The sequence below is a fragment of the Sander vitreus genome, chromosome 23 (assembly GCF_031162955.1).
Source record: "Sander vitreus isolate 19-12246 chromosome 23, sanVit1, whole genome shotgun sequence".
Classification (NCBI taxonomy): Eukaryota; Metazoa; Chordata; class Actinopteri; order Perciformes; family Percidae; genus Sander; species Sander vitreus.
Genome location: NC_135877.1, coordinates 9,870,879 through 9,888,171, shown reverse-complemented (window position 1 = coordinate 9,888,171; position 17,293 = coordinate 9,870,879). Strand labels below are relative to the sequence as shown.

At 41.6% G+C, this 17,293-nt stretch overlaps 1 protein-coding gene across 1 annotated transcript; it reads right to left on the bottom strand.

The window, feature by feature from the left end:
* Nucleotides 1-222: 222 nt before the first annotated feature.
* Nucleotides 223-15,983, bottom strand: lrrn3b (leucine rich repeat neuronal 3b). Its single transcript, XM_078242622.1, has 2 exons — nt 15,670-15,983; nt 223-3,920 (listed from the first exon to the last, which is right to left on the bottom strand). Exon 2 carries the CDS (start codon nt 3,492-3,494, stop codon nt 1,365-1,367), a length of 2,130 nt encoding a protein of 709 aa, XP_078098748.1. The 5' UTR covers nt 3,495-3,920; nt 15,670-15,983; the 3' UTR covers nt 223-1,364.
* Nucleotides 15,984-17,293: the final 1,310 nt, after the last annotated feature.

Here is a 17,293-nt window from a genome sequence, read left to right as displayed (position 1 = left end):
TTTTACATGCTTGCAGTTGAAAGGTTACATATAAAAGTCATTACACAGTTGACATTACCCCATGGTTGGATGACGGAGAAAATAATGGCAGTATAATACCATGCATATTGGTTTGAAATAAACTAGGTGCATTATGTCAAATATGAGAAGAAAGCAAATGAGGAAAAAGTAGGCAATTGTTTGTAAAAGGAACAATGACATTTATTTTTTTCTTAGCACTTTTCTTAATAAGTCTGTTGTGCCCATTGATCACATATAGTACAGTTAATATAAAAATGGCTTTTTAACTTTACACCCAAAGCAACAACGAAATGTTTTCTTAAAATATGTATGCTAAAAATACTGAGAAAGTATTTTCACTAAAAGTACCGGAGAATAGCTTGTGATTCTGCAATGATGACATGGCCATGTTTAGCTGTTTCTTCCATTTCTTCTCTGTTTACCTCATGTAGTTCTGGTTGTAGGCACTTACCAGGGCATGACAGACCGCTTTGTGAGGAGACAACACATCAATCACCTCAGTTTTAATCAACCTGTTATATTTGTTTTAGTCCAACGCAATTTTTTTCCTAGTCACCATTGCAATGAGAACTACACAGCATAAACAGCCATTTGGCAAATGACCTCTCAACATACTCATTTTGTAGCTGAATTTCATTAAGCTTAATGTGACGTTGTAATCAAAAGTAGTCTGCTCCTTGCCTTAATTTAAAACCTATTCAAACTGTTCAGATACAGAGGATTTGTCATTACATCAACATAATAGAATATATAACAATATTTCCATGAAAAATCAAGAATCCATTTTAAATAGAAAAGGGGGGTCTATATTTCATCAAAAGGCTTACACCATAGTCACTGTAATTTGTCTACTCTACTAAATCTCCCTTCCCATAATAGACAGGTGTTATTACTGTTTCTCTAACTCGTCTATGGATGTTTGACAAAGCACAGACGGTATTGCTTGGGACCACACGAACAGTTCCACAACTCAGAACACATTTAACAGTCAATTACAAGATAGTTGACCATCATCATCTTTACTTTCTTTACTCTGTCTGCATCTCTTTATGAATAGGACTGAAATATATTGTTTTGCAGAAAATGCCCCTTTCTGATGATGTTAGCTTGGTTTGATGTAACGATTACCAAAGCCACCATTTCAGCTGGGGTTGACCCTGGGACAGCATGTAGTCTATTTTAAACTGTTCCATCCCAGTCTGATAATAGTTTTGCCAGTGTATCTGAGCCAGGGACCAGCAATGGGTATGCCTTTCAAACAGTATTATAGATTTGTCCACCCCTGCCCATGGCCTTGTCCATTCCGTGTAGTTGGTGTGTGGTGCTCTACAAAGCTGCGCTTCCTAAAAGGCATTGTCAGATACATTTATGACTGTGGCTTTCACTTTGACTCCACTTGGCAGTCCCTTACCCGAAACCCACAGCTTTGTAAAGAAAGGAGAGTGCGTACCGGTGGATTCCACTTGTGTCAGCGAAGCTTTGGAGTCGCATTTCCTTATATCCCCATAAAGGTGGTGGTTCCTCAGAGACACATAAATAAGCAGACATGCCACTGAAATCACAGCCAAGAGCACACCGAAGACAGTGATTAGTGCTGCGTCCCATTTTTCTATGTCCTTGGCTGCCAGCTCTAATCCCTTAGTGGTGACATTGACACATTTGGTGTCATGGTTGTAGTGGATGCTGCCGACATCCACGCAGACTTTGTACAGAGTGGCGGGGCTGAGATGCGTGAGGTTGTAGACCTGGACGTCAGAGGGAACCCTGGTGGTAAACGCCGTGGTGGGATGGTTAGCATCTGACCCTGTATACCATTTAATGTTGGGAGCCAGGGTGCCACGGCCGGCCTTCCACGAAACTAGGATGGAGTTTGTCTCCACTGATTCGATCATGACATTCAGAGACCCATTTGCAGGTTGGGGAAAATACCCATTCACCTCTACTGAAACAGATTTAAGATCAGCTCCAACCAGGTTATGGGCAACACAAGTGTAAAGACCAGCTTCGTTTTCTGTTATATCATAGATGTCAAAAGTTCCCTCTGGGTGCATGTAGAACTTGTCAGACACGGTGTTAGGCAGGACCCTGGTACCAGACGGGGTGATCCAGTAGATGTCTGGCTCTGGTTCAGCGTAGGCCCGACAATGGAGTGACACTGAGCTCCCATTCTGTGCTTTAATATGCCCAGGCATGCTTTCGGGAGAGATGAGTGGCAGACAAATCTCCATCATCTCCCTGAAGTGCACCTGTCGGACATGCTGGCCTTCGTACTCCGGGGGCTCCACACAGTACAGTGAATCAGGCTCCATGAAGCGAAGGTTGGTCTTGTTCATGTTCATCCAGCGGACTACGCAGTCACAGCGGATGGGGTTGCTGTGCATGCTAACCTCTCTGAGATTTGGGAGGGACTCGACAGTAATCCTGTGGAGGGCACTGAGAGCATTGCCATTTAGCATTAGGGTTTCCAGCCGTGGTAGTTTGTAGAAAGCATTAGGATGGATATAGGAGAGTTTAGGATTGTTGGTGGCTTCTATTTTGGTCAGCTCAGGAAGGTTATTGAGGGCAAAGCTGTCGATGGAAACTAGCTCTGGCATGCTATTAATCCCCAGTTCTTTCAGATGGAACATATCCACAAAGTCCCCTCTCTGTATCCTCGCAATTGGGTTTTTATTTAGGTCCAAGAACTTAAGATTTTTTGCATTTTTCAGGGCAGAATGAGGCACCTCAGGAAAGATATTATCATAGAACGAGATGCTCTCTAAGTTATCAAGACCAGCCAATGCATCGTCAGGAAGCTGAGACAGGTTCATTCTAGTAAGAACAAGACTGCGGAGATTACTGAGAGGTTTGAAGTTCATATCATTAATAGAAAGAATAGGATTCTCACCTATCATCAGGATCTCCAGATTTGGCATGGGGTCGAACCACTCTCTTTTAATGGCCTTCAGCCTGTTAGAATTGAGGTGGAGCCGCGCAAGATTGCTGAGACCCTGGAAAGCCATCGGGGAAATGGATGAGATGAGGTTGTGATTCATGTAGAGCTCCTGAAGGTTAGCCACCTCAGCAAGACTTCGCTCAGGCAACTCTCGTATCCAATTTTCCTCCATATGAAGGGACAGCAGCTGAGGAAGATTCCCCAGGTGGACGTCACTGATAGAGGATAAATTGTTTTGCGATAAATCAATCTCTGTGATGTTGGCCAGGTAATCCAAGGGTCTGTCAATCTTGGCAACATTGTTTGTTTGCAGTAATAGTACTTGTGTGCCCACCGGTAATTGTTCTGGTAGGCTAAAGAGTCCCAAGTCATTACAGTCAACTGTCTGCGCCTCCATGTACACCGAACTCGGAGAAAACCAGGGTCTAATCTCACATACACAGAGCTTTGGGCAATCATGCCTCTCCTCTGTGGCAACAACAAAAGAGGCCATGGCCAAGCCGACAAAGAGACGATCCACGAATGACACGTCCTTCATATTGGACCGATTCCCTCCAGTAAGAAATTGGTCCTTGTAGATTAAGTGGTCTGAGCTGTTAACTTCACAAATAACGAATCATTTGCTGCAGCTGCTGAGGCGATTGACTCACTGCCCCTGCCACCGCCACCACCAACTGCAGCAGGGCTCCCTGTTTGTTTTTGTCTTGCTGTGTAGACGCCCTTGGATGTAATGAGCAATCACTCAATGTTGCCTGCGGGTGTCAGGGTCTGGGGCCAAGGCTGCAGTTCAGGCAGACCCGAGAATGTGGGAGGGGGAAAAAAGAATGGACTAATATTATACCTCAAAGGACTTGTTAAGAACATTCATAGGTATCCATGAAAATTCTGCTCTTTCTTCAAAGATGGGTGTCCTCATTGATTGTCGTCACTAGCTTCCTGAGTCCACAGCCCAGTCCATTCCTACCTGTATAAGACAGAGAGAAGCAGTGTGAGTATTACATGATACTGGACATGGTCAGGGAATTTCATAAGAGAAGGATTTGGGCATATTGACATTTGTTATAGGCACACTGATGCATGTTGACATTTGTACATGCTCAATTCAAGATATAGAACCGTGGATTTATATCTGCTTGACCTTCTAGACTTCATTCTGGGGACGTACCGATGTGCCCCCACAATTGTGGCATTCAATACTGATGTCAGCAGTGCGAGTCTATTATTGGTTAAAGAGAAGGTTTTATTAAAATTCTTAAATGGCAGACAACCTAGGGCTTAAGCATTAGCCTTAGGAGCCAGCTGCTTAAAGACACTGGAATATGTCAGTCACTATGGCAACAAGTAAACGGGCAGCCATCAACACACACCACAGGGAGACAGTTAGGCCGTACATGTAGACAAAGCATTTGACACAGATGCAGTTTGCAGCTGTTTGTTAGAAGATGCAGCAACCGACAGCCATGCAAATAAAAATGCATTAATGTGTTGACATAATTAATCGGCGCTATCACTAGGAATGTGTGGCTTTGTTAAATAACATTTAAAGACGTATTCAAAATGACACATTTAAAAAAAATGGACACCATAACTGTGTCTAAAATGTCTCACTCATTCACTACTCTCAACACGTATGAATCGTCATCATTTTGCATCATCACTTTTAGTGTGCAACAGTAATTTTCCCATCTATCATAGAAAAAAATAATAGGATACTCTGCAGAAAGTAGATTACATGGCATTGACTATTTCACTCAGAATTTTGACACTCAAATAAAATGGTGGCGGATTAAGAGTGAAAGCTGAAAGCTATATATATTTTACACATTTGGTATGGCAGAGTTCTTCCAGTAACAAATATTAATTGAATTGTCCATAAATATCTTCATTCAAGTATGAAATAATTTGAGAAAATAATCACATGCTGTGTATCAGAAACAGAACTATGCTGCTTCCTCTGGCATGTGAGTCAGCCATCTCTCTTTTATATAGTGTAGTACCATCACATTATGTTATGTTCCATCCTCTCTTGCTATGGCAGAAACTGTACCATGTAATTTGTCGTTTGTAACTGCCTCTTACTGAACAGTTTGATGGTGCTTGTAATATTTCGGGCCCATAAGAGCGTGCAGCACATCATGGGAAAACTTTGAGAGAGACGGGATGAAATGGAAAGAATCAAGAGAAGAAGTGTGACAGCTGCTGGAAAGGGAGAACAAGAAAGGAGAGAAATGGTTTCATTTCATCACCCTTGTCATCTCCACCTCAGTGGCCACAAGGGAGATGTGGGGGGAAAAGATATTTTAAAAAATGAAATAAAGAAATCTGAAGGCAGCAGAAACGCTGCGGTTTGCATCGCTGGCGAAGCCAAACCAAGGGTTCATTCCTCAACCTCTGTTGAACTGAAGAATGAACCAGATTCCAGCCAATGCTGGAATCTGGTTTTGGAGGGGGTGGGTAAGGAGAGAAGGCAAACATGGAGCTAGTGGAAGGAGAGTGAGAGAGAAAGAGAGAGGGGGCAGCATTATTTTTCAAAAGCACCTGGCACTCTAATAAGCTGCAACACCCAGAGCATTCTGATAAACAGGGTTTAGCTTCTCTCCCTCAGCACTGGCTCTTCATTGTGGGCTATGCAGTTGATCCGTGTCCTGGAAACACAGGCCAGAATCTGTAATTTAGCCGACAGTGTTTGGGTCTTACCTCTGCTCGCTCTTCCTTCTCTCTTTAGTAATCACAATTACCAGCAGTGTAATGTGGTCAGGTTAACTATTATTGCAAGGCTTTATTGTGCAATCACTGCAGGTGGCTCTAAAGGGAGGTGTGTTATTTGTTTTACCAATGATGTTAATTGTGTGGACGTTTTTATGCTATGGCTTCTGTTTTATGATCAGTATTTTCTGATAAAGGCTTTCCAGCATTAGAAAATTAACTCTATGAATGTGAATGTGTGGTTTAAGAAATAGTGCTGCCCTATTTTCAAAACACATTAAATCAGGTTTTACCTCATTAGATTTTGGTATGGCTTGATGATGGATGTGAGGAGGAAATCAGTGATTGTAAGGAGAGGTAGGAGACAGATTGAGAAAGAATAATTATTGTCTGTATTTTAATGTTAATGTCTTGTGTCCCACATTGGCGAAAATCTAGGATGGGATTAGTAAGGATTTACAGAACAATTTGCAAGATGGTGTGGCCAGCAAACATAACATATTTCCCTGCTAACTAATGAGGATACAATTCTCATAATCCAACACTTGGTTCATGAAAATATAGATGTTAGGCCTGTGTGTACTGTTTTCCAAATGCCACCACTTCACTGTGACAGCAGGGTTACAGTTACTGTCAAAGCTTGGAATGTTGGTATTGGGGCAGATTATTCTTTTGATTATTGATTGTTTGGTCTATAAAATGTCTATAACACACCAGACACCTACCTGACCTAATAATGTTTGTTTTGTCTAGCCAACAGTCCTAGACCCAAACATAATCTGTTTACTGTTATGGAAGACTAAGAAAAGAAATTCACGTGAATTTTTACTTAAACGATTACCAAAATTGTGGCAGATCAATTTTCTAATGATCGACTAATCAATTAACCAACAAATCGTTTTAGTTCTAGTTAGTATCAAATTATTATTCTAACCATTCATTTTGAGGTAAAATGGCCATCTCAACTGTCCCATTAAGCGGAGACTGAAGCAGGAAGTCAGGATGTCTTCTCACGTCCTCCAGCTCGCTCTGATGGCAACAGACTGAGCATCAATATATGGAGAAGTCATGTGAGAAAAAAGTTGTATAAAGCCTTTTGTATCTGCAAAATCTGATAAATTGTCTCATGTGAATGTCACTTGAGTCATTAAATAGTATACCATGTTTGAAAAAACCATCAGATTAAATAATAAAATATGAAATTAATATTAAAATGACTCATTTTGCATTTCTCTTCCATTGTATCCAAAAATGTGGATGTTTATTGGATTTAATATCTACTCCAGTCAAGGGCAGATTTATACTTCAGGCTCCAGCCTTTACAATGAGTTAAGTAAACTCATTTGAAATGGAGATTCACTCTCAAATTATTATTATTACTATTAATGCTGCTTTCTAATTTATATATAATATAAATATTGCATGTCTTTCACTGCCCCAGAAATAAAGTTTTAAATATTACAAATCAACGTAAACCGGGTTTAATTAACAGTCTCCTGGATGTCCGCTGAGGTCCTAGTGAAGGGCTGCTGAAGGGAAACATTGGGAGTCATTTGTAAGAAGAAGCTGACTGAATCTGAGGTGACATCTTGGTGGCAATGTGTCTGATGTGGCAAATGTACTGAGTCTTCAGGCATGCTTGCTGTCTGAGCGAAATAGTGTTGAGTCAATGACTTAGTTATGTAATAAAACAGTTTGGAATAAAGACAATCGAGGCAAGACAGCTATGTAACACAACTAAGAAAATGTTTATACAGTACATGCTTTCAGATTAGCTTAATGTTAATGACAAGTGTAACAACCTCAGAGCTCAGTGTAGTAGTAACACATCAGCAAATGTGAAAAGCTTTCAACGACAGAGCCTCAATTAAGAATGCTTGTTTGGCTTGAGAAATTGGGCTTGTTTAGGGTACAGAAACTGGGAGGTGGGAGAGGGTTTTTGTTCTTGTTCAATTGTAGTTGTCTGTTCAGTATGTTAAAAATAAAAAAAAAACTATAAAAAATTGATCTTAAAAAAAAAAAAGAATTACGATTTCGTCCGTGAGTGTTCCTTCCAGTGTAATAATAGTTTTACGTTTTCGTTATTTTGGTACCATTTCATTGCTAACATCAGCTATCAGGTTCCCAAACGAATGCAAGATGATGTTAGTAAAGTATCAGCATGATCCTCCATCTTCAACAGGCTTTCAAATCTGCCGGCAGATTGAGTAATCTCCTCCTGGCATTCGTCACGGTGCCGCCATGTAAAAACGTGAAAGGCGCAGGTATGTCCCTCTTTGGCTAATGTATTTTAAAGATGGAGGCGCAACATGGCAGAATACATATGAGCGACTCGCTTGTATGTATTCTGAATGATTCTGAATGTCAGGTTCTATGCTTACGAGAATACTTTGATTAGTTGGTGGAAGTAATTACACATGAATGAGCACATATTTGTGAAAGAACAAATGGATTTTTGCTAAGAATCAACTCAAAACATTACACAATGGAGCTTTAAGTGAACTGATCCTAATCATGCACAGGCAGTTGAACAGGTAAATTGGTATTGTACGTCTGCATTATGTGAAGCCCAGTGAAGAAGCAGTCTATATTCTTGGGGCCTTGCACCGTGACTGCTGTGAGTCCACACACTTGTACTAACCTATTAGTAATTTTCCACAATCCTCTGCTCAGTTGCCGGTAATTGAAGTGGCGATGGAAGGGAGAGAACAGATTGGAGGACAAAATGACTTGCTAGACAAGGGACTTGTCATGGTAGTATTAGTGGTGTGTTAAGCTCTGGTCACCCTGAGAATGCTGTCATTGCAGGAAATCAAAATTAATTTTAGCAAGACCCAAAAGCAAAAGAATTAGCCAGCCAAAGATTGAGTAGAAAACAAGCGAAAATGTTGTGGTGTATTGGGAATGAAGTGGCATTTGGCTACGCAAAGATTGGTGAGGCTAACATGACTGGGGCCAATATAATTAAAATATGGATGCTTGTAATCTGTACCTGGAAAAAGCCTTTGGAAATTGTGTGATGCGAGATGCATAATCAACAGCTGGTAATATAATCTAGAGGGCTTGGAATGGGATCTCATGTAACTTAATGTCTAACTGCACTTACACATTAATTCAGAGCTTTGACATTTGTCCGGGCAGCCAATGGATGCCTTTTATAGGTCAGGCTAAGGTGTTCACTCATGAAGCTAAAACAAGTTCCCAGGTGTCAGAGGGTGGGTGGGTGGGGGACGGGGGGGCAGACAGCAATCATTCAAGCCATGGTCTCTAAAGCACCTCCATTACAGTAGCAGGCTGAAAGTCTGGCCCATGGGCTTTTCACATTCACCAGTGTTAATCCTGACTGTGAACATTAAAGCAAACAAGCTTCTTGTATCTGGCCTGTTCAGAACTGCCTTAACAGTGATGAATACAGCTGTTAGACCAAAAATCAAAGAGGTTAAACCTGGAATAACTGATGTTTTGGTCACCATCGGTGAACACTACATTGACAAATCACCTTTTTCAGTTAGTTAACGTGTTGGCATACTGTTGCCTGGTTACACATTCAGGAGATAAGGAGAAACATTAGCATTTATTTAAGTCTCCACTACCTCCTAAGAGAAATATCTGGCTCTTTAGCTGCTAAATGCTCCACTGTGTTCACCAGCTAGTTGCTAACTTTGCCTGTCTGCTGTTTGGTGCTGGGCAGGTGAAAACACCTGCCTGCTACAGCTAAAAAAGACACTATAAGCTGAAATACACTTTAATAGGCCAACTTATACTAGAGTTTTTAGGACAATCCTGATATCAATATTTGGGAGTTTTAAAAATCCGATTGGCTTGTCCCTACAAGAATCCCTTTTCAAATTATACAAAGTAATTTGTATTTACATTGCTGATTATAGCCATTTCAAAAAATATATCTGTACCCTGGGCCAATATCATCCAGATTTTCATGATTATATTCAGTCTGTCATTGAAGAAAAAAAGTGTTTTTGCATCACTATTAAGAGTTGGGAGCTACTATATCTGTATATTTTTTGACATATTCCAACTAAGTAGCTGTTCAGAAATGACTGTCATTGCATCAACATTATAAACCGATATGTCTTTAGTCCTCATTAGTCACAGAATTCACTCTTAATTAGCGTGACATTTGGCATTACTGAAAAACCTGGAATCTCTCATTAAAATGCTGCACATTTAGTTTGGCTTTTTGTTGTCAGGTAAAAACTCTTTTTTTGGTTCGGTAATGTTAAATTGACACACACGCACATACTTTTTGTTGAGTGGATTTTATGACACGTGCCCAAAATGTACTTTTTGAAAACCATTTGCTCTCATCTGGAAATGGCACCAGACTAATCATGATATACCCAAATTGGGACGAGGCTACATTTAAGAGGTTCAGCCTTTGTCAAGGTGAAAAGCTTCTTGGCAACACCTCACACTTACTTTCCCACCGGGCCACCTCCATTATACTAATACTGCGGCTCTTCCGGACAGTAATGGCACAAATACAGTTTGATTAGAGACCAGTGAGATATTACCACTTTAAATTAATGAGTGTGCACAGCAGGGCAGAAAGCATTGGTCCTGGTGGCTCTTCGGTGCTAATTCAGACAAGCCTGTCTCAGGTCGGCCGGGCCGCCAAACAGCCGGGCAGAACTGTTTGGTTTATGCTGTTCATTGAAATGAGTTATAAATCCTCCCCGTCGCTTCACAGGGTTTGGATGAGGTTTAGCGGAGCAGGGAAGTAAAGATGATTGCTTTGTTGCAGGTTGGGTGCTCATGAATGCCCTGTGTGGCGACAGGTTGACCTACAGTTCGTGTAAAAATGAAATAATTTGTTATACAAAACACAAGTTCTGTGAGGGTTATGGCGGGCATGAAAAAAGAGCATTTGTGAGATCTGAGCTGTGGAACAAGTCTAGATATAGGTGGGGAGCATATTGGCCCTCGGGAAGATGATTATGGGGCCTGCACGGTTTAAGTTGTAACAAGGCAGTATGGCATCTGATGAGAGGTGTTCATTACACTCACTGTGATAAAACTGGTAGGAAGACATAAAGGTCAGACGTAAGTGGAAAGTAGGGCACAGCCGAATTGCCTCCTCTTTCAGGAGAATAGCCTGTGCATTGTAGAAATGGTTCACTGGGAATTTTGATCCACTGGTAATAAGCCTCGCAAGGCTTTCTTCTTTAAGTCACCCCCTCTCTCTCAGGCTGCTCTTTCTTCTTCCTCCCTTTTTCTCATGATATTGCAACCCTCACATCTCTTTTCATGAACCTTGTCCTTTTCATCCTGCACTCTCACATTTGTCTTCACTCTTCAAACCCTTATAGTGAACATTTCTCCTTATGTTCCCGCACTTGCATCACGAGCCACACAAGCCATGGACTATTTAGAAAGTAGGCATTTAATGTGGTCTCCCTGCATGTCTCAGCACCCCGTCTTGCTTCCTGGGCATCCTACTGTCTCATTCCGTTGCTACCGGCCTAATTGCCTTCTCAAAACTCATCACCCCTGCTGTGCCATATCTAGTCTATCTGCAATACCGTCTGACTGTTTGTCTCAGTAGCTGCTATTATTTTGGTAATCCCTAAAGTCCACCGGATGTGCTTTGGTCCAGAGCCAATTGCATTCCACCCAGTGCGTCATTGTCCACAAGACACGAGCGGTGATCCTGGTCTATTTTTTGCCAGAACAGTTTGCATTGTCACTTGAATGTAAATACATACAATTCCATTTTCATTTACAGCTGAAATGAAAATATTATCCAAACATTTCATGTGATAGGCAGTGTGTCATTTATCACTGCACATACTGTAACATACTGGTTCTATTTTGATTTTTCATATTCACAGGCAGTGAGTGCAAAAATGCAAAACAAGAAGTGTCTGACCTTTTTGGTGATTTTGATCAGCTAAACTGAAGGGTTTAGTATCCTCTTATGATTTTGTAATATGAATAGAACTTGAACTAGAGCTTGTATTTCTCTTTCCGTGGTTAATAGTTTCTAATAATAATTTGAAAGCAAAGGAACAAAAGTGAGAGAAGATGGTGGACACTTGACCCACAGTGGACATGTAGCACAGCCATGCCACAACCAAGCCTCTTCCGATAGACATTCTGGGTAAGTCCCTTAGTGGGTGGGTGCCTCTGAAAGGCTTTACTGTCCCTCCCTCTGTCCTTCCCCTCATCGATTTACTATTATACTTTCTCTAAGGTAAGGGAGAGTTCATTAAAGGGAACCTTCTATGCAGTGTGTATGCATAATGAAGCTTAATGTATGTATCTGTGTGCATGTGGGAGCGGATGGAAACCTTTCCTCTTACATCTGCACTTGTATGGTCATGAATCAGCGACAAGTCAACTGTTAATGTAAAATCAATGTTCCAAATTAACCGCAGGAACATAGACTCTGGTTTTTCAGCCCTTTTCTGGATAAGACATGCCCTTGGGCTGAGTGAGGGAGAACACAAATGCTGCACTATCCAACGCTACAGCACACCCACCTGCTCTCATGCATGCAGGAGCATGCACAAATACATAGAAAGATACATGCATTTGCAGACACAAGCACACGTAACTTTGCCGACAGTGTACTCGCAGAGAACATAAAAAAGCACACATTCCCAAGCTCATTCGCATAATGCATGCATAACGCACCACAAAGTAAAAGAGCACAGCTAGGTCCCCTTGTCTAATTCACATAGTGCTGCATCTATTAAAATTAAGCCAAGGTATCCAGCTTAAGGCTGCCGCTGATAAGGTCAAAGGCGTAGCGAACATTCCAACACTCATTTCTCCCGCAACATAATCGCACTCACTCTTGACAAAAATCTGCATAATGTTCCATGTATTGCTGCTAGCCAGAATGAAAGAGAGGTGTGAGGAGGGAGGGGGGGGGCAGCCAGGGACTGGCAGGGGGAATGGAGCCAGCGGCATATCCCTCAAAGTCAGAGCCAAATTGAATCTGCAGGTGCAAATGTGGCATGTGTGCTGCCTCTAAGATGTGCAGCTATCTATATTTATATGAATAATATATGGCTGGTCAAGGGGCCACAAGCCTGCAGGGAATAAGTTTCTACGGCAGACGGAATCAATCATTATATGCCACTGAAATGCATTTATCGCTGGCTTGGACCTCTTTATTATGATTTCATGGGGTTTGATGTGGGCTTTCTCTTTCTGTTTTCATTCTCTGCTACTCTTCCTCAGCTAAAATAGATGAAATATATGGCACCGTGGCTTTGTGTCTATTCAAAGGCTTGGCAGCAATGACTGGCTGATTTGGAGACAGTAATCACTTTATATATATATTTATGTGCATATTTCTGCACATGTATGTTTATACATGCAGTGCGTGTTTGTACATGCTCACATATCTCTATGGATAAATTATTGCAGCTTCATCAATACATGAACACTTGATTTGGTCTCATGATACAGCATCCTCCAAGCTTTTCATTACTGCACTGAGGGCCTATATGTATCAATCCAAATGCAGAACAGATGGACAGCACAGCAGTAGCCCTTAGATGTCCTTCTCTGTTCATGTTTGAAACCGCAATACGGGCATGTTTCCCTATCATGTCCAACTCTAATTTGAAGCAGACTAATTAGAGAGTAATAGCTTTGATTGTTTGTTTTTTTGTGATCACGAGTCTTAGATCTTGTTTTCCAAATATCTGACATTTATCTAATATACGTGATAATTTTTTAGAACACCTTTTAGTTAAAGCGGTGTGGGTCCAGCGCAACATTGTACCCACGTACTCTGGAAACGCGTGCTGGCTAAATACTTAAAATGCTAATGTGAAAGCAAATGTCATTGGATACAAAGGAGGTGTCACATCCCATTCTGACCTTTTGATATGGACTGAACAGCAAAATGTCATGGATGCTGCTAGCAAACCATGTTTTCATCCTTTGGTTTCTCTTTCTCCTTTGATTTAATTTGGGTCTGCTACAGTCCCCCCTGTTCCTTTTGTCCTCTGTCTGTGCTTCTTCCATTTTAAATGGTGCCTGTGTTTGTTTGGGAGCAGGATGCTATCAGAGAGCCTATGCTTGGTTGCACAGGCTGATCCCCTGCAGCCGTCTTGTGAATATGTTTACATGCATTTCACTCAGAAGCCTCGATAGATCCTAAAGCATCTTGTTACCATCGTTATGGGAAAATATTTTGAGATTAATTTGAATTTGATGGCGCAATAGTATAGTCATCTTAACCTCCACATTCACGCACTGTGAACCGGCAGCAGCGTTTGGCACCCACACATCCTCTCACCACACAGGAACCTGCTGCCCTCTGCCTATGGAGAAATGAATATGGAACACCCACACTGTGCTGCCTGCCCCCCCCCACCAACACACACACACACACACACACACACACACACACACACACACACACATATATACTGCTTCTGACTGTTTCACGTGCGGATCAATAGGCAATTCGCAGAGCCACTCACTTTAAGTGTATGACTTAGTGTGGACATGTAATATTGATTTGTTTTGAACAAATGTGCCTACATTAATAAAGCAACCCATTAATGTTTTGCTTTACTGTTTTTATTACCTTTGGGGAAGAACTGCAACATGGCTACAATGTTATCATACAAGCGTATACTTCTACCTCAGATACTGTTTTGGACTATATTTTGCATAACATAAAGTCACAACTGGCAGTGTTCAATTTCAGCAGGAAAACCCTTTAAAAAAAATTGCGCTCAAAGATCATTTGTGAAAAGATGATGGCTGGATATTACAATGACCGTGGCTCGATCAGCAGGTACTCACATAATTCGAAGTGGGAACAATACTGTGTGGGCCGGGGTTTCTCATCATGGCATGGTGTCTGATGTGAGGGCATGATGTCTCTTGTGTGGCATTTGACTGTGTTTCATATTGAGCAGCTGCTTTGGGTGAGTCATTCCCACTGTGGAGGCCAAAATCTATTGTAATCATCACCGGAAACAAGCACACGGACACACACACACACACACACACACACACACACACACACACACACGCATGCATGAATACACAGAATGCATCTGCTCAGAAGATTACAGCCCCCATTGGTGAAAATCACATTTGTCATTATCGGCTGTTTATCTGCCTTTGAAATATTCATAAGTAGTTACATCTACAGGATGACATACATTTTGGACAGAGGGAAAGGTGTGAGAGATAAAATGGGAGGGTGTGAGAGAGGGGGAGAGGGTAGAGAGACGCCCCAATGCAGTTAAGGGATTAGTGAATCCCTTCCATCTCTGTCTCTGTCTCTCTAAAGCCGGATCTCCGAGTGTGTGGGTGTACAGGCACAAGCAAGGTGAAGTGATGATGGTGAATGCGCTCGAAGATGCCTCTCAGTGGCTGTGTTAATTACATAAAAAGCCTTGGATGCAACGTGCCGAGATGGCGGTGAAAGCAAAGGATCCTTTCACTCCACAGTTGGAGTGTGTGTGTGATTGTGTTATGTGTTAAAAGAACCCTAGGTACACAAACTGTAACGTACTTTCGCGGCATGTGTCGGTAAGCTAACGACTTTTCTGTTTGCAACAGAAAGGTTTAGTGGAGAAGGGAGAGAGTGAGGACCCGAGGACATTAAACTGCCAGTCCATCACTACACACACACACACACACACACACACACACACACACACACACACACACACACACGCGCCTCGAATTTTCCTTTTTGTAGCCTAAGCATTGCATCCTATATAGTTGCACAAAAGCGCGTCTCCACGTCAAGTGAGGGTTCGAGGCCATTCATCAGCATATTTATCCTGCAATGTTTCCCCTAATTTCTGCAATCACGCACGAGTGACTGGTGTTTGAGAAGCGAGATGATACGTTATTTCAATCACAAGACTTTATGTCCCGTTAAACATCCCCGAATCACTGAATTCAGGCGTTTTTTATTAACTTGGAAAATGCGTTGCGCAGACGCATCCGTTCAGATGCACCCGTTTTAAAATGACAGAAATACATTTCAGGAGTAAACTTACCCGATTTGACCATGATAGCCCTCGAAGCAGTAGGTTATGTGTTGTCTATATTTCCATCAAGTGCGCCGCTCCAACGACGAGCGAGCCCCAGCGCGCAACATAAAGCCAGTCAACAATGTGTGGTCTTCTTATTTTTACGCAGTTGATGAGAAATCAGTTCTAGGCTTCTTCCACGGCAAAACGCGCGGCTTCTGCATGAGGGGGAAACAAAGACGGCGAAGTCCAAAAGCAGGTTGGCGAGAGTGTGGAGAGAGATTCACGTGTTCCCTGTGCCCTTCCCTTCCCGTCTTCACAGCGGCTGTTAAGGGCGCATTTCTTCCCTCGATCAAGTGTCAGGCGGACCACATAGATGCGCCGCCGTCTGCCCAGCAGTCATTAATATCAGAACAAACCCCGACTCTCCAGAGAACAGCCAATAGCGTCAGAGAAGCGGGCGAGGTGCTCGCAGCATCCATGCTCTGGTTGGCTGTGAGGAGCTGTCAGTCATATCCCAGAAGCCTGTTCTCATCTATGTCTTCTTCTGTTGGATGTGAAGCACGCTGCAAGAAATATCCATATTAACAAGTCACTCATTCTAGTTATGAGTTGTTAAAAGTGTTGAAATAAAAAAAAAAAAACTAAATTTTAAAGTGGGTGAGGTAGGTGCTATTTGATTCTCTGCTGGAAATTACTAGGACACATTGTATCTGTAAAGATCTGTGGTCAAATGCCCAATGGACAGTATCTGGCGTTATTTCTGTCCTTACAACTTTCCTTGTTGGACTGCTCACACCACAGGGCTTCCAACAAAAACCTATTCAGCATGTTTGATAAGGATCAGTGTGCCCTTAGGTCAAGGACCAGTGGTGTAAACAGTATTTAGATCCTTTAGCATTGTTGCATTTTACTGTTGTAGTTGGTCAAGGTGGAGCTAATTTGAGCTATTCGTTAATTATAACTCGTATGATAATACTGCCTAACATATTATTGGTTCTTCTATGTGTTTTGATTTGAAAATGTGTGGTGGTAGTATAAAAAAAGTAGCAAACAGCAGTGCACACTGCTTTGTGTATCGCCAACACATCTTCTCATAATAAAAAAGAAAATTGTTTAATGAGATCCAGACATTTTTTAGAAATAAAAATGATTTGCGTCAAATAATAATTTTTCTGATTTGTTTCTTCGACAAAAAGTTAAATTACTTCATACAAAAATCTCAAAGACATCTACTCCTTCTCTCTCATTGAAAACCCCAGAATCTATGAATATACAGACATTTTTTTTGTTTCAAAGTTTAACTACTGGACACGTCTCCTAAATCCATCCTCGGTGTATGTGCGCTTGAGGTGAAGTTTCCACATCACACTTGAGGTGAAGTTTCCACATCACACTTGTTGAAGTTACATACTGGTCCGTGATTGGCTTCCAAACTAGTTGTGATGTCACAAAATCCTACTTGTACAAACGTGTTAAACTCAGATTTAATGTGAGCACAGAGAAGCTGTCCTTCTTCAGCAGATGAATGTGAAAATAGCTTTCTGGTATCAAATTGCACAAACATTGTGCACAGTGAAGATCAAATTTCTAAATAAAATAACAATAACCTAACCTTTTTGAACTGTGGGGGACTTTAATACACGCTTGT